Source organism: Diadema antillarum, unplaced genomic scaffold (assembly GCF_040938485.1).
Source record: "Diadema antillarum isolate AM-2024a unplaced genomic scaffold, OU_Dant_1.0 seq00000772_RagTag, whole genome shotgun sequence".
Classification (NCBI taxonomy): Eukaryota; Metazoa; Echinodermata; class Echinoidea; order Diadematoida; family Diadematidae; genus Diadema; species Diadema antillarum.
Window position 1 is genome coordinate 316,264 of NW_027271661.1, and position 23,537 is coordinate 339,800.

At 39.9% G+C, this 23,537-nt stretch overlaps 1 protein-coding gene across 1 annotated transcript; it reads left to right on the forward strand.

Moving 5' to 3' along the window:
• The first annotated feature begins 237 nt into the window (after positions 1-237).
• Positions 238-19,279, forward strand: LOC139738888 (growth/differentiation factor 8-like). Its single transcript, XM_071649518.1, has 3 exons — positions 238-769; positions 15,704-16,083; positions 17,136-19,279. Exons 1-3 carry the CDS (start codon positions 238-240, stop codon positions 17,517-17,519), a joined length of 1,296 nt encoding a protein of 431 aa, XP_071505619.1. The 3' UTR covers positions 17,520-19,279.
• The last annotated feature ends 4,258 nt before the right edge of the window (positions 19,280-23,537 follow it).

Below are 23,537 nucleotides of genomic sequence, written 5' to 3' on the forward strand. Positions count from 1 at the left end.
ACCGTACAGACTTGGGGCAGGCCCGAGCTAATGACACCGTCCAGGCGATCAGCTGATCGTCACTGCTCGACCGTGTGGCAGCCGCAAACACACTCACTCACAACCACCTTCCACCCCCTTATCACCGTAGAAATAAAATCTGGAGATCTCTTATTGATCTCCACACACATACACAATTCAGGCAACAAAATCTCACACTCTTTCCGGACAATCCTCCGCCAACATCCGTCTGTAACAATGACCCAGAACAGCCAACTCCTCGTCGTCCTCCTACTCATCGTTGAGCTCGTCATCATCACGATCGCGAGCCATCCGCCGTCATGGCGTCGCCACATGGACGAAAGAAGCGCAAACATCATCCCGCGCACAGAAGACTCCAACGAGGATTCCACGTTTGAGGCCTCTGATGAAGTACCAACGGACGACGGTCACACCCCCAATCCCGTCCACCAGTCGCCTGACGGTGGCTCCTCTGCATCGGAGACGACTACCACCCAGTTTATGGCCTGCCCAAGATGTGTGCTGCAACAGCAGCAGAAACAGTACCGTATCGACAGCATCAAGCGACAAATTCTCGAGAAGTTTAAAATGACAAAGCCCCCTAACGTCACCCGACAGGCACTCAGCAATCCTGCCATAAACCACATCATCCGTCGATACACCGGTTGGACGGAGGACCCGATGCTGTCGGATTCGCCCGGGCCGCGGTACGAGCCACGAGAGCAGTCGCAAGTGAACTACGAACAAATTCTCCTTTTCGCCAAGAAACGTGAGTATCATATATATATATATATAAAAAAAACACTTACCAAACAAACAAATCTAACTTCAAATTCCTCAGACAGTATAATTTGACAACTATTCTGTGCTCATGTGCCTGCTATCTCTAAATACGAGGCTGAACTTGTGTCCTGTAAACGAAACTTGCCTGGTATGATTTGCATCCAGGCATCCCTTCCGTAATCCAGTACTGGGTTTTTTACCTCCCTGGGAGCCAAATCGATCCTCGTAGAACCATCTGACTAAAATCCCTCTTTGTCTGTAAGTTATGTTGTCAAAAGGACCGAAATAGTTACATTTGGTTATACTTTGACCGCTACTTTCATCAATCAAGAAATCCACCTTTTCAGCCGACACGAATCGCTGACACGATTCTTTTCTTTCGAGTTTCAGTTTTATCTGGGGACATATCACATGTCTAATGTCTGTTTTCGTCTTCTTCTGATGGGCTTTTAGAGTAATAGGGTATGTTAGAGTGCATCAATTCACAGATTCAAGCTTTAAAAGTTATTTCTAGAAAAATGGCATTTCGATGACAAGAGTGCGTGTTTCACTGTCGGCGTAACTCTGTCGGGAAAGGCAGAAACTTAATACTATTGCTCGAGTCTTCATTGATGTAATTATGACTTCTTGCATATGTGTGTGTGTGTGTGTGTGTGTGTGTGTGTGTGTGTGTGTGTGTGTCAAAGAACGCTTTATTTCTCACCAGCAATTTCTGATGAAGTTAGACATGACTATTATGGCAGGCGTGCAGTCATATCACCAGCAACCTCATGTCCATATTTTTCGTTTTGAAAAACTGAAAAAAAAGTAAAGACGTGCAAAATGGGGGCGGGGATACTGTACAGGAGTCATGCGACTTTGTAATACCGGGTAGCGCAGAGATTTAAAGGAATTCAGCGAAGGTAAAATATGGTATGATAAATTTCTCGTTTCGACAAAATCGTATAATTTTGACGTCATGTCAACTTTAGCTGTCTAATGTGGTGCATTTCGTTTCCTCCCCATAATAGTATACTTAGTTCATCCACACACGCTAGTACTTCTGTTGCATAGACATGGGTAAATGCTCGATAAAAGGCAAATGCAAAATTACAAAGCTTTAAACATTCGCAGGAAGTACTTGTATATAAGTGCAAAATCGATTTTTTTTTTGAGAAGGCACTTTGAAACAGTTTGCTAGCGAAGTATGAATAAATACAGCTAAAAGAGAAACAATGGAATCCCTTCCCTCTGTGTATAAGTCGTAAACGGAACGTTGTGCCAGTTTACCAGGTCATATCGTCGTGCCTCGAGAAATTTTGAAAAATCGCGGGGGAAACATGTCGACGGGTCATTCCATTTTGCGAAAGAGGGAGATCTCGGGTCGCAAGAGCGCATTGTCGCTTTTATTTGTGCTTTTATTTGTTACCGACCAAGCTCCGCCGTCGGGTTGCGGTTTTAATTCTGGAGTCCGTAGACTGGATTTAAAGCTGAATTGATTTTTTATTTCAGACGAAGGTTAGGTATTGTTTATGATAACCACTTGTTATTGTCATTGATTCAGTTTGACAATTCCAATAAGTGCAGCAGTCAATACACATGCACGCGGATATGTACAATGTACAAAGGCACCAGTACACACACACACACATACACACACGCACTTATCTGCATACAACCACTACTCCTACTACATGTGATATATGAAGAGCTTGCTTCCAAAAGGTGTTAAATCCATCATTTTTTCAATGGATTTAGCGCCGTTTGGAAGCAAGCTCTTCATATTACTAGTATATATTGTATGTTTTGTATATATATATATATATATATATATATATATATATATACACATATACAGTATATTTACATATTTACACAATATGTGTGTGTAAACACACAGACATAGTTATCTACTGCAATCATGAGACTAAAACCTTCATGTGTAAAGTCCTATCAAAGTTATAATAACAAACAAATAGAAAGACCTCGATTTCGTTCCGAAACCAGGTCTTAGAGTACGGCGACTTGCCTTGATCATTCCCAGGGTCAACAAGCGATTATGCAATGGACACAAAGCCAGAGAATTGGCGACAGAAAGAGGGAACTGGATCTTTGCCTTCTTTCATTAGTCGATGGACCTTGAGAAAGCGACTTCAGAATCCATTATTATTGTGTTTATGAATTTTCTCTTGACTGAGACACACGTATGCCATTCAAGTAGAGTGCCGCTCCATGAGTACGCAGGCTTTGGCAAATAAAGGTGAAAATCCTAGAGAAATTTTCCATAGCGACACTGTTCATGGTGTCACCTCTTCTAACCAAATCCAGGTAACTTTAATGATAACCTCACTGAAATATTTGCAGTAGCAGTACCGTTTTCAGTTCGCTGTGAGCTCTGTGATCTTCGATATGATTTGATTTTGCAATGATTTGATAATAAAGGCACCATTTTCGAACTTTTGTTTAGTACATTTTCAATAGATAATGGTACTAAACTCGACCGCATGAGCACAAATATCTTTTATGTGCTGATTAAAAAATAATAATTATACATGTATATATATATATATATATATATATATATAGGCCTTATATACAATAAGTAACCCTCTCTGCCACCGGTATATGGAGGAAAATCGCTGCATAAATCATTTTGTTCTGACAGGAGGAAATGATAATGTCCACGAAAAATGAGATCGCTTCGGTTATACCAAATTTCAATCCTTTTGTAAGATCCGGAGCTTAGCGTTTGTCTGATGCCGTACATTTTGTATAGCCCGGATTTATGTCTGTAGAAGGCAGGATCTTCTCCTTGAAACGCCGGTACTGTCTGTAACCAGGGGCAACAGAGGCCTTAGGTTTTCCCCGAGTCCTCAGCTGAGTAAGAGAGGCCGCTAATCAATATCGCCATATTCATGAAATTCAAATTACTATGAAGATTTACAAATACTGCGAGAGGTTGCTGTAGGGGAACATGCAGCTATGGGATCTTAAACAGAACTTTATTTGGTTATGTAGTATTGTCAAGGAAATTGATAATATGACTGCTGCATATCATTTTGTCTGAAGTAGACAGATGTATACATCAGTTTATTTGGATGAGTACTTGTCAAGTTTTAGACGTCTGCGACCTCATTCACTTCGACCAGCGAGAAGTAGCCGCAAAATTATCATTTTACCACATAACTATTTTATGATTGCTTATGGTCCTTGCATTCGAAAGAAGTTAACATTTTAATTTGATTCCTGCATCATGAGAAAGAAGAGTGTTAGGCCCACGTGCTTTTGTCAAACTTGGGTTACACAGACTAAAAACTGAGTCATTGAATATTTCTTTTCTCCTAAAGGAAAAATGTGTAATGCAGTGCTTGAAATCATGGCAATAAACTACGTTTGGAGGTAATCGTACTTGGCAACGGGCTTTTACAAAACCATTTTTTAAATGTAACTTCTGAATGAGACTGGGAAAATAGCAGCTGGCAAAAAAAAGCTAGTGACGCTTTTGAAAGAGGAGCATCCATGATGGGTAGATACCAGTCAACGTTCTTCAGACGTGTAGGTCAACCGGACAATCGGCGCATCAAAACGGCTATTTGTCACGTATTGCCAGCGATGAATGGCGAGTTGTTTCACTTGACAGCATTTGTAGAACAGCGAGCATCGTCTCCAAGCGATTCACGGCCGATGGTCAACAAACAGGTCCGCATTAACCGTTTGCCTATCATTTGGGCGGGACCAGACAACCACCCCCTTCCCCCTCTCCCCACCTCCACCCCCCCCCCCATTTTATCCGGTAATATCCTTCTCGAATCAGTTCACCATGTTCCCATAACCATTAGCCCTCTTGCGGCAAAGCACTTCTATCTTTCTATTCAAATGTCCAAGGCAACCATAGGTATTTTTAAGGGCTCCAAAGGATGTTGACCTCGTGTAGAAACTCCCATTCGGGATGGCGAACTGGATACAAAGTCATCTTGGCCTAAAAAACAAACCTAACCAAAATGATTGAGAACAGTATGAAAGAGAACAACGACAGTGCAGACGCGCTAAAACTGCAAAGTCATCTGAAACCACGTGTACGACGCTCACTTTTATTTAATACTTACACCATGGTGCTCCATGCTTACACTGGAAAACAAAAGTCAACCGCCACCATCAAAAAAAAAGAAAGAAAGAAAAAAGAAGGATGGGGGTAGAGCTCGGATGAAATACGTACTATGAGGAATAGTTGTATTACGTCACGCCAAGGTAGCAATGAAGCAGTCTTGTATGGAAAGGGGAACATATTCGAGCTGATGAATGTGCTGTGATATGTGATTCTGCTTTTTAACGATGAATACATATGAGTATTGTTCAGGATACTTGGTAATCGACAGCCATCAAAACCACACGATGCAGATTCTGATTCTTCTCTGTCATAATCTTATCAAAGTTGTGATTATAATAATAATAATAATAATAATAATAATAATGATAATAATAATAATAATAATAATTGTTTTGGATATAAACTCCAAATTTTATTGTCCAAGAATGGAAATTCATTTTGCCCAATTGATCGTGAGCCCGGCAGCCACTGAGCAGCGCCAGATCGACGTTGCTCTAACCTTTTCAACTGTTGAACGGCAAACAAGGTAGCAGCAACTCCCATCTTTTAACGTCTTTTGGTATGACGCGGCCGGGGTTTGAACCCACGACCTCCCGATTGTGAGGGCAGCCGCAATATTCTACCGATGCGAGTAATCGATCATATATTGACAAATTCATCTTTTTGGTCCAGATTTATCTATTTGTTATTTTCATTATTCTTTTTTGGGGTAGGTGGGGGAGTGGGGATGGACGTTGAAACTTTTAACGTACTCAAACCAGATTCAGAAGCTGTATCCACATCATGAGAGTCCCGTGGTATAGTAGGTATGACACCAAAACTTGAGTTCTTGAGTTAGAGTTGAAGTTTTGACGAAGATCTCACAAAAGGTGGATTGAGAAACTGTATTCGCTATGAGAGCTGTGGTATAGTAGACGACACTTAAACGAGAGCTAGGTCCTGAGTTCGAGTTGAATGAAGTTTTGACGAAGTAGTCAAACCAGGTTCAAAAGCTGCATCCACTCCGCGAGAGTCCCGTGGTATAGTAGGTATGACACCTAAACTTGAGTTGAGTTTTGACGAAGTACTCAAACCAGGTTCAGAGGCTGTATTCACTGTGTGAGAGTCCTGTGGTATAGTAGACAATTATGACACTTAAACGGAAGGCCATGAGGTCGAGTTGAAGTTTTGACGAAGTACTCTGAGTTTGAGTTGCAGTTTTGACGAAGTACTCAAATCATGTTCAGATGCTGTATCCACTCCACGAGAGTCCCGTGATATAGAAGATATGACACTTAAAGGGGAGATCCTGAGTTCAAGTTCAAGTTTTGACGAAGTACTCAAACCAGATTCACAAGGTGTAAGCCTATCCACTCTATGAGAGCCCTGTGCAGTAGCTATGACACTTATGACTATACAATGACAACGGGAAGCCATGAGGTCGAGTTGAAGTTTTGACGAAGTACTCAAACCAGGTTCAGAGATTGTTCGCCATAAGAGTCCTGTGGTATAGTAGCTATGACACTTAAACGAGATGCCATGAGTTTGAGTTGTAGTTTTGATGAAGTACTCAAATAAGGTTCAGAGGCTGTATCCACTTCATAATGAGCCCTGTGGTATAGTAGCTATGACACTTAAACGGGATGTCATGAGTACGAGTTGAAGTTTTGACGAAGTACTCAAACCAGGTTCAGAGGCTGCATCCACTCCCTGAGAGTTTTATGGTATAGTAGATATGACACTTAAACGAGAGGTCCTGAGTTCAAGTTGAAGTTTTGACGAAGTACTCAAACCAGATTCAGAAGCTGATCCACTTTATGAGAGCCCTGCGGTATAGTAGCTATGACACTGAAACGGGAGGCCATGAAATAGAATAAAAGTTTTGACGAAGTACTCAAACCAGGGTAAGAAGCTGTATCCACACTATGAGAGTCCTGTGGAATAGTAGCTATGACACTTAAACGGACGGTCCTGAGTTCAAGGTCAAGTTTTGACAAAGTACTAAAACCAGATTCAGAAGCTGTAGGCCTATCCACTCTAATGAGAGCCCTGTGGTATAGTAGCTATGACACTTAAACGGGGGGCCGTGAATTCGAGTTAAAGTTTTGACGAAGTACTCAAACCAGGGTCAGAAGCTGTATCGACTCTATGAGAGTCCTGTGGAATAGTAGCTATGACACTTATGACTATGACAACGGGATGTCATGAGTTCGAGTTGAAGTTTTGACGAAGTACTCAAACCAGGTTCAGAGGCTGCATCCTTTCCCTGAGAGTCTTATGGTATAGTAGATATGGTACTTAAACGGGAGGTCCGGAGTTCAAGTTGAAGTTTTGACAAAGTACTCAAACCGGATTCAGAAACTGATCCACTTTATGAGAGTCCTGCGGTATAGTAGCTATGGCACTTAAACGGGAGGCCATGAAATAGAATAAAAGTTTTGACGAAGTACTCAAACCAGGGTCAGAAGCTGTATCCACACTATGAGAGTCCTGTGGTATAGTAGCTATGACACTTAAACGGGAGGCCGTGAATTCGAGTTAAAGTTTTGACGAAGTGCTCAAACCAGGGTCAGAAGCTGTATCCACTCTATGAGAGTCCTGTGGTACAGTAGCTATTACACTTATGACTATGACAACGGGAGGCCATGAGTTCGAGTTGAAGTTTTGCGAAGTACTCAAACCAAGTTCAGAGGTTGTATCCGTTATATGAGGTTATATGAAGTTATAACACTGAATAGGGAGATCCGAGTTCAAGTTGAAGTTTTGACGAAGTACTCAAAACTAGCTAGGTTCAGAGACTGTAAAACCCACTCTTTCAGTGCCCTGTGGTATAGTAGGTTGGACACTTAGACGGTCGGTCGTTAGTTCGAGTCCTGAGGTCGAGTGCGTCAATCCTTTGACAACATGGTTATCAGTGATGCCCTTCTATAGACACAGCTGTGTAAATGTGATAACTGGCAATACTTCTATAAAATGATTTTATTGATTTTAAACAGCATAACAATGGACATGTGAATACTGTGCTTGAATTGCAATGGAATAATTCTTTGGAAAAGCAGCAGTAACAAACAAAAGTGACCATACCCAGGGTGACTGATACTGAAGCCATATCCACACTTCTGTCATTGCCCCAAGCTAGTTCAAGGGATGGTTCAATTTCGGTTGAGATGGGGCTTCAGTTTTCCTACGTTTTCGGATATTATGTTTTGAGATAATGTGAAACCTGTTATGAACTATAAAAGAGCATATAATTCTAAGAGGAATTACAAGTTTATTTGATGAAAATTGGTTTTGAAATGGCTTAGATATCCCAAACAAAGTGATCCTTAAGTGATCCTAATAAAAGGTGGGTGTCACCTTTTATTAGGATTGCTTTGTTTTACTTTTTTTTGATATCTCAGGCAATTCAAAGCAGATTTTCATCATATAAAGTTTGAATTCTTCGTCTTAGAATTGTATGCTCTTTAACATTTCACAAAGTGGTTTCTAAGTATTTCGCAAAAAGTTAAAAGCTAAATCCTCACCTCAACCAATACTATATAATTCCTTTAAATCGACAGCTGTATAAACAGACTGGTGAATTATATACTTTAAGTCCGTGGCCTCCGAAATGTAGAAACTTCTCAGGAATTTAATACACCAGAATTTAGAACTTCTCGTGGATTTTATACATCGGACACATGAAAAATACCCGGAAGCAGTGGGTAACTATGTCACAATGCATGGTGCCATTATGTAGAAATGACAAATATGAAAAAAATCAATCAGATAAGAAAAAAGAAGAGGGAAAGTCTATAAGATCTGAGGTGTTTGCTTAATTCGTTCAGTTCAGTTTGATCTGATTTCTTCAGTGTCCTTGAAAATCAAACATGAAAATTTTCGCAACATGTACTTGAACAAAAATATACATGACAGTTTTCACAGCACGATGTCCATCAAATCCTCAAAGTTTTTGAACAAATACAGTGACATGAAAGAAGTCAACGATATACTTAATTCCAGTTTGAGAGAGAGAGAAAAAAAATGCATGAGTCAGCCATCTAAAGCAGATGCTTGATAGTATAATGACAGCTTCAGAAATATAGAAAAACAAAGAAAAACGTCAATATGCCAATGAACTTGTCTTGTGCTAACTTAGTGGAATTAACAATGGAAGCGAGTAGGGCAGGAAAAAAAAAGCTTCGTGACCAGTGTGGCGTCTGACCAGTGTGGCGTCAAGATATAGTTAGACACTGCAAAAAGGAGAAAAGAAACAAGAAACAAGAACAGCGTATTAAGATACGCGTGTAATCCATCCCCATCCCCAGTGATATCAAAGGTATTATGTATGTAGATTGAACGTACGTGACAACTTAGGCAGCGCCCATCGGTAGACTAAAACCTCGAAGAATGAACGCCGTACAGCAAACTGATCTGCTTCATCTGTGGCGCCCTAAACGAATAAGGACGTTTACATTGGGTACCATCCGATGACACGTAGGTTAAGTAATCAGTACTTTAAGGAATCCGCTTTCCCTTTGTCGAGCTAGTTTCATCTGGATGGCGTGTGCGCGTGAGAAGTCATGGTAGGTGAATGACGTCATAAACGGCAGACGGGTATAACGGCAAGCTAAAAATAAAACTTTAGTCAAGTCGGCAGACAGACAGCTCGACTTGATTAGATATGTGCCCTCATTTAGCACCTCTGAAATCCCAGCTGAACAAGGGATGTGCTCGAGGTCGCAATGCAGTCGCATCGTGGGCGAACCCCAAGGCCCGAGCGTTTCGTTATGTACCGATCAGCTGATGTGCGGATATCACCGTTATGTAATCGTCTCTCGCACTCTTGAGTTATAGTCCCATGTGAAGCGCACTCCCGCTTATTGCGGAGTGGTTCCGTTCAGATTGATCAAAGATAATCTTTTTTCACTGTCTTTCAAGGCACTGTCAATGGGCCGGATGCATAAACGCTAGCAATTGCTTGTGCTAGCCTTTTACTCGAATCCGTATGCATAAAAACAAGCAATTGCTTGCGAGCAGAAGCTCTTGCTAGCAAGTACAAGCAATTGCTTGCTGTCCGCAAGCAATTGCTTAGAGACCAAGCATTTGCTTAAAAACGTATGCATAAAACATACCTTTTGCTAGTTCTTGCTAGCAATTGCTTACGATTTTCCAAGCTTTGTAAAATGAGCTTGAGCTTTTGCTTATCTGGGACGTTCCCTTTTAAGTATCATTTTCATATTCATGGAAGAAAGACAACAATTGTGAAGGAGTATTATAAATCTACAAGAAATAACTCTTAAGTAGAGTAAGAAATTTTTCATTTCAACAACGGGAATGTCCAGTGGTTAGCACGCAAAATTTGATGAAAAACAGGTAGGATGTCTCACTTCGGTGGAGAGCAAGAAGACGTCTCTCCACGTGCGATCTGGCAGATGCGGGCTATTGTAAGCAGTGGTGGGAATCAGCCAGTAATACGAGTGTGTGTATAGTTGTGTGTGTGTGTGCGTCTGCGTGTGCATTTATGAGTGTCATTTCATAGCTCTTCTGCTATGTCAGGAAATGTTTCTGCACACACATGCCCTTTCAAATGCACGCTGCCACACTCGCCTTTGTTCTTGTGTTCGCACAGGCGTGACGTCCCTTTTGTTGAAAACGCAAGCAATTGCTTGTGCGGGACAAGCAAAAGGTATAAGCGCGCGCGCGCGTGTGTGTGTGTGTGTGTGTGTGTGTGTGTATTTCATATGAGCGTTGTTATGATCACTATACTGCTATGTCAGGTTCCAGCTCACGCATGCCCCTATGAAATACCTAATATGAAACACGCCTTTGTTCTCAGACGTACAGTGTTCGCACAAGCGTGACGCTATTGTTCGAACCCTAAGCAATTGCTTGCTGAATGCAAGCAAAAGGTATGTGCACAAGCAAAAGATTATGCATATGTATTTAAGCAATTACTTGAGATACACCTTTCACTAGACGAGCTTGTGCTTTTGCTTGAAGCAATTGAAGCAATTGCTTGTTTTATGAATTCGGCCCAATGCAAAAGAATCATATGCTGCATAAAAAAGAAGGAAGAAATGAATGGAATTGTCCTGCAGAATAAGACTGAATATGCTTTATGTAGAATGCCTGTTTACATTCTACATAATTAAATTTTCTCTTCCCACACTGCTCAATTAAAACTATCACGAATTCATGGCATAATCTTGCATTTGCTCACTTGAAGCAATCCTCATTTCGATCTCAATTCATATAGACATTTGTACTTTAACGCGCAAGCACACAAATCGGCACTCACTCCCAATAGTAATGTTCTAATTGAGGTAGTGGCAAGTTGAGATTTAAAGACCAATTCAATGATCTGTAGGTCGAATTTTTCTCCAAGCGAAAGAAGGAGAAGAACTTGAGTACGGAGAGCGACCATAATAATATTAAGACCGGTTATCAAAACTGCCCCATATGCTCACAAAATATGAGGTGAATTCAATCCTACTCATCTACCGAGACTGTAGGCTTCGGTACAGGATTAATGAAAATGTGTTTAATACAGAGATTATTGATCTGATTGATAGAATTGTTACTGAATTACTTAATTAATTCATTCATTTATTCATCCTTTCAATCATTCAGTTCACTTATTCAGAGAAGTCCCCTTTGAGGAGTACATCAGCAAATATACATTAAATATTCTGAATTTAGCCCTCGTAAACTGCAAAATACATGTATCAACCAAAATAACAAAATTGATCTTTCTGCTTTGTGAGACAGTATAAGTATAAATCAATTAAAGATACAAAACACAAATATTGCATTACCTTCTATACTGTGGTCAAAAATTCAAAAGCAAGGCACTGAACGAAATATTGCTGAAGATGTTTTCATTCACTCGGCCAAATAAAAGTCGTTGATCTTTGCTCAACTAGACAATTTGTTGGAAAGACTGCACTTTCATTTTCTTTGCCAGATGATTTTTCTTTTCTTTTCATAATACGACTTCAGTTTCGTTTTATAAAACTATGGGATGCAACAGGGGAGGTTTATATAGGTGTAGGCCTAACCATGACACTTCCAAGTATAAAGTTCGAGATTTGTTCCCATTTGAGAACAAAGGTTACAGAGACATATTCCCTAGCTGTCACCTTCTTTGTAGCAATGTTAGTCTTTCCAAGAAATATTATATCATTTCTATTTTAATATTTTTTTTTGTGTGTGCATGCAATCACGAACTCCACAATGCTGGACGAAAATGCATCATGTATATGTATGTGTGTGTGTATGAATTTGTGAATGTGTGTGTATGTATTCGTAGGTAGGGGGGGGGGTTGGGGGCGAAGGATAGGAGTGTCACAAATGGCCAATAAACCCAGCTAAATCAGGAAAGAAAAACAATTCCCTAAATCACGCGCCTGGGATTTGCCTGAAACTAGCAGTTGTCAAGAATTATTTATACACATATTTCTTCTCCGTTTTAGGATTGTAGATGTAGCATATGAAATCTTTATTTTAATATAGTCATTTGTTGATCACACCTCCTATTCTACCCCTCTCTTCACTTGAAAACCTCAAGAAAATCATGCTCTACATGGAAATGGAAATAAAATAACAGATTACAAAACAAAGTATAATTTCACCTGAAAATCTTAGGTGATCTTGTCCAGGAAAAAGTGGTCATCTCACAAACTCGGCACCCACGAGTAATACGGCCCACGAGCTAGACATTGGGGGGAAAAAAGTCCATGAGTCATACAGCCCATGTGCTAGACACCAAGTAAAACAGACCAACTAGCTAGACACTAAGAAACACAGGACCATGGGCTGGACACCAGGCAAATAAAGCTAACAAGCTCTACACTACGTACATTGAGCCCATGATGTCAAACTCGTGGGTATCTATTGCCTAGCGTCTAGCTCGTGGGCCTTGTTTGCTCATATGGTGTCGAGCTCATGGGTCTCATTCGCCTAGTCTATAACTCGTGGACCGTATGTAGTTCGTCGGCCTGTTTAGTTGATGTCGAGCTCGTGGGCGCTGTTCGCTTAGTGTCTAGCTCGTGGGTGTGTCGAGTTCGTGACGCGCCCACGGGAAAAGCAGCAATGAACCAGGGAGGTGAGAAGCCTTCCTAAATGAACTGATGAACTGGGAGGGTGTTGAACCTACATTGAAAATGAAAATGGTATTGCCTCCTGAACTACACGCAATACCACTACGAATGATGACGAAATCTTCTTGTTTTAAGTTGAACAAAATGTTGCAATATGTTGACATTACAGAGAAAACAAAATCGTATTATTCGTATCGCAGCCGATTTCCTGCACAATAACCGACAACTGTAAAATATTGATAAGAGGCGTGTGGTTACGATAAACAGCACCACCTTACCAGCAGGTCAGGGATATTGTCTGATACACCATGAAGAGTTATCTCACTAAAAGCGGTGTATGTATACGGATCAAGTTATCAATACGAACGGACCGCTGCTGTTGAAAAGGTATACAGTAAATGGAACACATCTGCGATGATTTCAGAATGATTTTCACAAAATTCCTCCCTGACGTGCTGTAGATGACTGAAAGAAACAAATGTTCAGAGGTTGTTCATCCACTTGTCAGCTTTTAACGAAGAATAAGCTGAATATATGAAGGCATCCCTCCTCGGTTGAATTAATACAGTTAAGATTATTCACCAGTGTGACAGTTCTTAGCTGCCAAGTGTCGAACTGGTGGGCCTTTTTGCATAGTGTCGAACTCTTGGGCAGTATGATTCGTCGATGTCGGGCTCGTGGGATGACCCCGGTACGTCTACTTCCTTGATGCATAGATAAAGGTATAGAAATGTTTCAAGGACGGATAATCAATATACTACAATGGACACTGACTTTGTATTGACACGTTTTAAAATCTCTTAAAGTGTCAAGAATGGTCCCGTACCTGCAATAATAGTTATCACAAGCATTTCTCTTTTATGCAAGAACACGAAATAATCATCTAAAAAAATCATCTATGCACGTGTGACTGTTGAATTGAGTGCAATGTTCTTCTGTGTGCAAGAGTGACAGCATGAATTCCCGCCAAAAATGAATACCCAGGGTATCCAGATCTGTAGTCGAGGACGCATTTGGTACTTAACCACACGTGTTCAGAGATTAGGTAATCTGTTTACAACAGTCTCAATTGAAATGGCGGAGTTAATGGCAGTTAGAATGCGCTACATCTTTGCCGGTTTTCAAACAAACAACGCCTGTTGTTGACTTCTCCTATTTATGGAAAGTGGTACTCAATCCGTTCCCAGCACCGTAGCACTGGACAAAAGGCTTTGTGCGTCTTTGTTGGCTTCTGAACCATGAGAATTGACAGCTATTCTCCAGAAACTGTCACTCTGGCTCCTGTTTGTGCTGTATTTACCGTCCTCGTCTGTTGAATGGGATGGCAGGATCCCTTCTCTGCCACGCTTATCGTTTTAGTATCAATGGTTACCACGTTGTTTGCCTTTAAATTCTCCCTTATTGTTCAGGCCAGACGTCAATAGATTTGATGTGATAGACCCTTTAACGGTATTAGTGTCTGTTAGGAAGAAAACAATGCACAGGTGTTGGTTTGCCCTGAAGGGAACAGTTTGACTGACATCACGTATCAAGGAATACAGGCTGCGGCATTTTTTCTCTCTTTCATCTTTTTGATGTTCGAATACACCTTTTTCTATGAGCCTTTGTTGACCATTAAGAACGTTGACGGTCACTCTGAAAGCTTGTGTAAGAGTGACTCGAACGCACTGAGACACAAACATCATTAAGATAAAGAAAGAACACATTCATGCTTCCAGACAGGCAAAATGTCTTTCCTCAAATTTCACCGACCATTATTAGGTGCGTTCGTCACACTGCAATGACGATAACTTATGTCTCTTGTGCGATGTTGGAAAACTCCATTTAACATGGTTATTCTGCCGCTCTATTCACTCACTTGTTGTTTGAATTCTGTGCTGCTTCGCTGATGATGAATATCGAACAAATGACCCGTAAAAGGCAATACAGACATGATATAACACTCATGATTATGATGAATCGCAAATTTCCAGAATTATGTGTCATTTTGGTCGTTCATATGTGAATTTGAGGACCTAGCTCTGGCAGATTTGTGTACCATCTACATGATCTAGGAGGATTAGTCCCTGCAGAAGCTGGCCTGGTGAACAAACACCGTTCTCACCCCCCCCCCCCATTTAGAAGAAATGGCCGGATAGCATTAAGACAAATATAAAAAACATGCATAGATTGAAATCATAATTTATTGGGGCAATAAATTTCGCGAACAAGCATTAGGAAAGTCTTATGCATGTTTAGACATAGATCTTTAACAATAACTACTACTGCTTCCAATGAAATCATTTCATTTTTTAAATCATTTCTCTTTGTATTATAGAGGATGAGAATCCTGGCGTATTCACCACGACGAGAAAATCTTTGAAAATTCAGGACCTATGTTCTAGCTATTCCGACCCTCTTGAAACAGATGCGTATAAATATCTCGCAACTTGGATAATAAATACATTGAAGAAATTGTATTTAACCTGAAGGGACATGAGTAAGAACCCTATTATCATTATTACAATAATTCTTTTCCAGCCTCAATTTGAGGAAATTAACGTGAAAAAATAATGCACTTGTAATTGTTCATTTACATCGCATGCGCAACTCATGGCGAGAATTACAGTGGGCCATGAAACTGCCTACATTTTGTTTTTGCCTCGCAGAAAGAACAGTAATGGCATTGTCTCTGATATTTGAAGTAAGATTGTAAGTGATTATTTTCAAAGAGCTTAATCATTCAAAATGTTTATTTGAATATTCTTTTAAAACTTCTGCATTCCTCCTGCAGCGCCACAGCCATACGAAAACGAGATCTCACACCGTCTATATTTCAACGTGGCTGAGAAGACGAAGGGCTACCGGGTGACGAGTGCCAAGCTCCACTATTACGTCGCACCAGCCGCCGTGATTCAGACCACCTTGCACCGGATGACGGTCGAGAAAGTGATGGCGCCCGCCAACGGGGAAAACAACGCCAAGCTCCACACGGTAGCCATAGTCAAGGTCCCCCTGAATCTCCGTAGGGGGGAATGGAGAAGCATTGACTTCACCAACGTTGTCCAAGGATGGGCGGCCGACCCGGATACCAATATGGGCGTGTACCTGCAGCTCTATGATGACGGGGGTAACCCAGTGGTTATCACGAGCACAACTCCTGAAGATCCAATGGTGAGGCCACGGCGCCATTGTTGCGGAAGCAATCTTTGGAAATCCTAAATACTGTATTACGTGTATTTCCTGTTTAACTTCAGAATGATGGAAATCAGAAATGCCACCACGAGCTAGAAACCTCTGAATCAGACAGCCTGCAGACTCGTGAAATATTGACAAAAAAAAAAAGATGGTCGACACACCCCATGGACCATCCATTAGTTTGAACTACTGTATGAACACAGATGTCCGGGCCGTTCCTCTTGATACGTCAAAGATACCCCGTGTCTCTTCTGAATATAAAGAATCTTTTTAAAGTTCGATATTGAAATCTGATCGATTTCTTTAGAAATGTTTAAGTTTAAGCTTTTGCTGTAATAAATACTTGTTTAATGCGACAAGTAGCTCTCTAAATTAGTGTCTCATCACTTTAATAAAGAAATCATCACTCCTCTGAAACTTCAAAATTCTGAAACCTAACAAACTTCATTGCCTATCTAATTAAACACAAAGTCATTTTTACTTGTGCTTAATTGGTAAATCAAACATGATTATAAATCACAGATTGAACTGAAATTATGAAAAAAACAAAATCAGTGAGAAAATCACTATAGACCGATAAATTAACTAAGTGATGCAAAACGAAAAAAAGTGAACAAAGCGGAAAGTAATATAAAGTTAAAAGCAGGTCTCAGAGACAGGAAAATGTATTGCCTATACCCACCGAAGACACCAGCAAGACCCGGATCAGCGAGCGGCCAAAGATCAACCCGGTTGGGAATATCCAGGTTGGGTTATAAAAACAATAGTCGTAAAGAGAAAGCAGAAATCATCGAATCACTACCGTAGTCACAGCGGCCAGCAGAACTGCAGGGGAGATACCCGAGAGTACATAAAAACAATCACACACACAGATCACAAACATACGCATTCACACACCTCTAAGAGTCCTTTGTCATGCTGCCTGTTAGGGTTGTATTGAATTATTTCATTTTCAATTTCGATTATTTCTTCAACTTGCCCTCTATTGTCATATTTTAACTTTCTCTATCTGTTTGTCCTGACCGCAGACACCGTTTTTGGAACTGAGCTTGTCAGATGCCCATAGAAACAGGCAGAGGCGGCAAGCAGATCACACGTGCTCTGAGGACGCGATTGAGCAGCACTGTTGCAAGTATCAGCTGCTGGTCGACTTTGCACAAATCGGTTGGGACTGGATCATCTCGCCCCGGCAGTACTTCGCCAACTACTGCTCCGGAAGCTGCCCCAACCACTACAGCTACCAATACCCCCACACCCAACTGGTCAGCCAAATGGGCCAGATGGCCGTGACGGGTCCTTGCTGCTCCCCAAGCGTCATGAGCCCCATACAGATCCTGATGTTCGACGATGACATGAACATCGTCTTCGCAGAAGTCCGCGACATGGTGGTCGACAGCTGTGGCTGCTCCTAGAATCTCGGCCCGATTGCCATCAGAACATCCGTTCCATTGTTGGTTGCAACGTCGACATCTCCAGCAGCACCCATCACGGACTTGTCGATCACTTAGCAATCATTTCTCTGATGCTTAAATATGAGGTGAAGTCAATCAGTAATCACAGCTACTGTGCGACTTTTTCTATTGCGTTTGACAATAGAAAACACAGGTCAGAATGTTCACCTCCCTAGCTGACGAGCAGACAAGCTTTCAAAGACACCAACATGTTATTATGATACGCTTTCCGAGGAAAAAGTACACATTCAATGTATCAAAAATATCTATTCAGTGATATTGGTTCAAAACAAAATTCTAAATACATGCAAGCATGGAGCATAATAAGTGTGTGTGACAATACGCTGCCAAAAGCGAGGCTTGAAGTCATACCCTTCCTGAAGTTGTAAAAGACTTGGTCGTTTATTATGATCTTTTATAGCAACCGCGGTCGAATACCTTTGCTGCAAAGTAAAAGGAGATAAATTAGCAATGAAGAAAGCCCAAATGTAAATCGTTGAGCATTAATATCTGAAAAGTGTTCAAAGTTCAGACGAAAGACTATGATGCAGTATTAAACATGAAGAAGGGCGACCTTTAAAACTGATTGTTAGTACAGCGTAAAAGTTTGCAAAATTGAAGCAACATCAAATGATATCTCAAAATCGACTCAAAATGAAGCCGTTAACATACAAATAAGCTTCAATTTGAGGTATATAATGGAGAAGTGAAGCAAGTTCAATGCAGTTTCAAACTTTAACCTCCGTTAATACAAATAATAAGCTAGTTCACAGTTACAATCTGGGTCATTGCAGACCTTCTCTTGAAACTGACTTGTAACTGCAGTATTTGAAAATTAGGATAGGTCTTCATGAAAAACTATGATATAAATATTATTGTATGAACTAGCTGCATGTCGGAATGCACACGTGAATGCGTATTGTTTCTTAAATAAAAACCCATTCATGTAACATACATGTAAATCATGTCTGCTTGGCTGTTTTCAACTACTCTTCTATAAAGAAGATTAATCCATGTTTTGAAAAGTATATGGTTCAGAGATTCTTGCAGACCATAGCTTATACTGTGAACTGGCTTATTGAGGCAAGGAGTTCTTGATATGAAATGTATTCTAGTGGTAACTGAAATGATTTGCGGTTGTTAAAAACTGCTTTATATCGAACTTTACCTAAAGCAAAATGCTAGGGTAGTCATTATTTTGATATGCCAACCCTATTTGAGAGCTGACGAGGAATGAACTCTTCGGCAATCATTGCTTGCTGAAAAAATGGATTTCTACCGTATCTGAATAAATGCTAGTAGCTAGTAATGATGATATGGTTTCGTTGTTATCAAAAATCCATGTGTGAGGACTTAACGTGGCATAAAGTGCAATTTCCTTTTACCATGAATTTAAGTTATCCAAGTATGCCATTCTGACTTTGCCATGTAATTTCCTATTTCCTACTTTTTTTTCTTTAAATCTTGTCATCTATTCGGTCGTTACTAACTTTCATTCTATGCAATGATGTAATGACTTACTATGATACTGTGAGAAGTGTCAACTGCTTTTGTAGATATTCTTATTATTTGTCGCAATGCTTGAGAATCACAAAATTAGGAATCAATCTTTGTCCTTTCGGAACCCATAATATAAATGGATATCCTTATAGAAAACTCTGCAACATGAAATTGAATTTCATATTATTGTCGAGTAAAGAATGAAGTTATTTGATATCAAATATTAGTGCAGTTTAACAATTATTGTCATTAAATGACACTTCAGGCAAAAGCCTAGCTTTGCGAAGCAATTTCTTTGTCTTTATCCACTTACTTTTATTTTGGAGGGGCGGGGATGGAGATAGGTAGGTGGGTAGGCGGGGTTGAGGTAGGCGAGGAAGTCGGGTTAATGCAAAAACCTGGTCAGCGAATTTTGTGAAAAAATACCAATTTGTATTCATTCATAAGTGCATAGACACTCCATATGATAATGTTCAAGACAACTTTAACAAAAATAGTGTTGCCAAACACACAGAAATACAGAAGTCTTGTGGAAATCGCACATGAATTGATTAAATCAAGAATTTATAAATTTTCCCGGAACAGAACTATAGGTTGTTGATGTAGAATGGTTGTTAGATATGGTGATGGTACCGCTGGTAACACAACGCTCCTATACCTGATGGTTTAGAACTTTTATAATTTACGTCATGCCACACTCCCCCCCCCCCCCCCATCACCACCACAATAGTAAACTTTATGATTTTTTTTTGTAGATAAATGGAGTTTTTATGAGGTAAATACATTATCACCTCATTATTGTCACAGTGGCTGAAACAAAATGATTACGTTTTATTTACACATGTAAACTGCAAAGACTAAAAACTGTCTCATTGTTTAGATACAACATCCACCAAATGTGTGCAAGACTTTAATCTATCTATCGAAACATAAACATAATCATAAACATGGTGTGTGAAATTGTACTCTGGCGTTGAACACTGTCGTCCGCCCGTGATCGTGCGACACCATTTACCCAAATCATTACAAAGGATGATTAAGAGGACAGCTTCATTACGTTTATAATAATGTTTTTACCATAAATCCTTATAATTCATTTTGATTTAAACTTTGATGAGGTATTCCAATCGTAACGTCATTACCAAAGGATGTAAAAAATGACAAAAATGTTTTCTGTGGTGGGAATGTAATCGTGAAGACATATCATGCATCATTCATTAGAAATTATCTCAAGAAGATGCACAGTACAGACAACAATAAAAAACTTCTCTTAATGTTGTTGGATATCATTTATTATGCTGATATGTGTGTGAAAACAGCATTCCCTGCCTTAAATATTTTTGTGATAACGCTGTTCGTATGAAATGTATTCTAGTCTCATTTGTTAGAGAACATCCTTGAGAAGGATTGAGTTGACGAAAAAAAGTTTTATTTTCGTTACTATATCGACGCCAACATTAAATTTGTTATGAGTACTGTTTTACCTAGTATTATGCATGATGACTTTTATGTAATATGCTTCCTAAGAAGAGGATCGAAATTAAGAAGTGTTTCAACACTGTTGCATCATGATTGAAATGTGAATGATGAGAAGTTTTAAATAATTGTATTGCCGGTTTGTCTTGTGGAATGTTACCATAGGAAATGTTAACAAATGCAAAAGAAAAAAAAATGCAATCGCCCAATAAATATTGATCAAATGCGATGTATGTGTCCATTGTTTGATAACATGACTTTCTTGTGCAAAAAAGAACAAGAAATGTTGCGGTCTTATCAACTTGGAAGGTTAATTAATATTTATCCACCTATATAAAAGACGGGACTCCCTGAGATAATGACATGTGGCACGCTGGATAACAGATGTATGCAGCTTAACGAAGGATGCGACCACGTGAGTTCATACGTAATATGCAGCGCTTCTATATCAGATGAACTTGGCTTCTTTTCTTCCTTTTTTTTTTTTTTTGGTTCACCACACCACGGTGTTTCCAAACTAAGGACAACAAAAGCAACTAAGGGGGGAAACACACACACAAAACACACACACTTTTTGATCCCATAACCTCATTCTATTATAGCCGGCGTCAAGCCAACAAAAACAATTTCGAGACAAAGGCGGCGATTCCAAAAGGTCGTCATATTATACACTCTGGGCAAGCACTGCTTTTATTGACAAAATAATTCAATGTGGAAGGGACGGAGAGCTGTTTACGAGTTAGTTTCGCCAGAGAACCTTTGTTACACATTCAATGGAATAGAAAGGGCTTCGGACAGCTTCAGCATTGACAAAGGGTTGACGGTAATCATCGATGCATTGAAGGAGTAAAGTGGAAGCATACTGGCTTATTAGTAATTAAAAGATTGCCTAATGCGCCAAATCAAATATGAATATATATATATATATATATATATATATATATATATATATATATACACGTATATATATATATATATATATATATATATGTATATATGTGTGTGTGTGTGTGTTTGTGCAAAGAGAAAGAAAGCTGTTAACGAGTTAGTTTCGCAAGAGAACCTTTGTTATACATTCAATGCAGTGGAAAGGGCGACGGGCAGCTTCAGCATTTACGGAGGGTTGACCATTTTCGTTCGGACATGGAAGGAGAAAAGTGGAGGCATTTAAGCTTGAATTTAAAAAAGAATGCCTCTGAACTCACCACGTCCAAATTGTATAATATATATATATATATATATACTATATATATATATATATATACTATATAATATGCATACACATCTTTAATAGTCTCTTCAATCTGAAAAGTATTGACACAACTTTATCTCCAACGAAACAAACTAAATACATTTGTATAACTGATTGCCTTCTCTTGTTCCCGCTAAAAGTGGCTAAAGAGGGAAAATTATCGTATACCTGGGAGGGTGACGAAAGGAGCTTCCCCATCTCCCATAGATAATCAGTAGGAATTGAATTGACTAAACATGACGAAATAGAGCATCAGCCGTCGTAAACACAAAGGACCCGAATCAATCCAATGGACATTCATTTCTATAAGACTAGGAATCGTTAAAACGGTTTACAAACAACCTCTAATCGACCGTGCCCACAAAACAGCCCTCTGGGGAATTGAACAAGAGAGTGGACAAAACATGAAGGCAGGGCTGATGGCTCACGTTGAAATAAAGGCGTATCGCTTCTCCCTTGTCTACGGCTCTTATTGCTTCCTCGTAATGAACCATGACGAAGAAACCATAAAGGGTTACGAATAAGAAATAGAACAAGAGGGGGTACGTATATTCAACCATCTACACGTCTGTTTTTCGAAACCGAGGCAGGGAAAAAAAGAAGAAGACAGAGACAGATATATAGACGAAGAGAAAGAGAGAGATTACAGTAAAGGGATATATTGATAGGTATTATTATGATATGGAGATCGCCTGAGGGCCCGTAGAATTTCTCCCCGTGACGGTTTTGCGGTAAACATCCATTGTTCGCTCTGAGACGCTAACAGCTGATTGCCCTCCAGAGGCGGGGCGACCCCCTTTATACGCGATGGATGTCGGTGGCGACCCCAGCTAAACGTGACGCGACGGAATGGCCCTGATCCGTACAGAGCAAGCAGTGACTCAGACTAACACATCTAGCTGACACACTTAAAGGCGAAATCGAGGTATTCTATACGTGGCGATTTTGATATCTATACACAATACTTCTTCCCGTAATTTGGACATAATGATGGAAAATATGAAGGAACCATGAACGAATTTGGGCATCCGTCCGTACAAAGTTTTTCTTAAATCATCACGGTTATTGTAAGGTTCGGGTTTACCTCAATATAGATGCCCGTCGTTACTCCCATTAAAGGTTTTCCTCCAGTTTTCTCCACATAGATCGCATACTAGAAGTGACAAAATATAGTTATTTTCTGTAAAGGAGAGTTTTAGAATGAGCAAAATGACCATAATCGTACGTAAATCATAAGGTCCTATATGGTAGAGTCTCTTCATATTCCCATCTTACATTCTGAGCATGCCCAAACTGTTGTGGGGGTTAACTTCGTGTTTTGTTTTGTTTTTCATGTAATGTCATTGAAATAATAATTGCTGTTGCATTCAACATATCATCTGATTGTTTGTTTGTCATTCTTTGACGAACGTAATATGAGTATTTATCTGTTCATTTGGAAAAATGCGTATGAGTCACGATTCATTTATCTTCTTAATACCGAGACGAAAGCCCCACATTAGCCACGACAAGTCAATATCTGCCGTTGACATCGAATCTTGATACCTACTGAAAGAAATTGAATGCGACACACAATATGACTGTTTGATGCATCAAAATACAATATCACAGGCACTGTGCATTATATAAAAAAGTGTTTATTGTCGAATATTTTTCTTTTCCTCAAGATTACATACAAAATTACGCTGACAATGCCTTCGGGCCCTAACGACATCCATCATAAAGAGTGACAGGGAAATCCTCCCATCCCC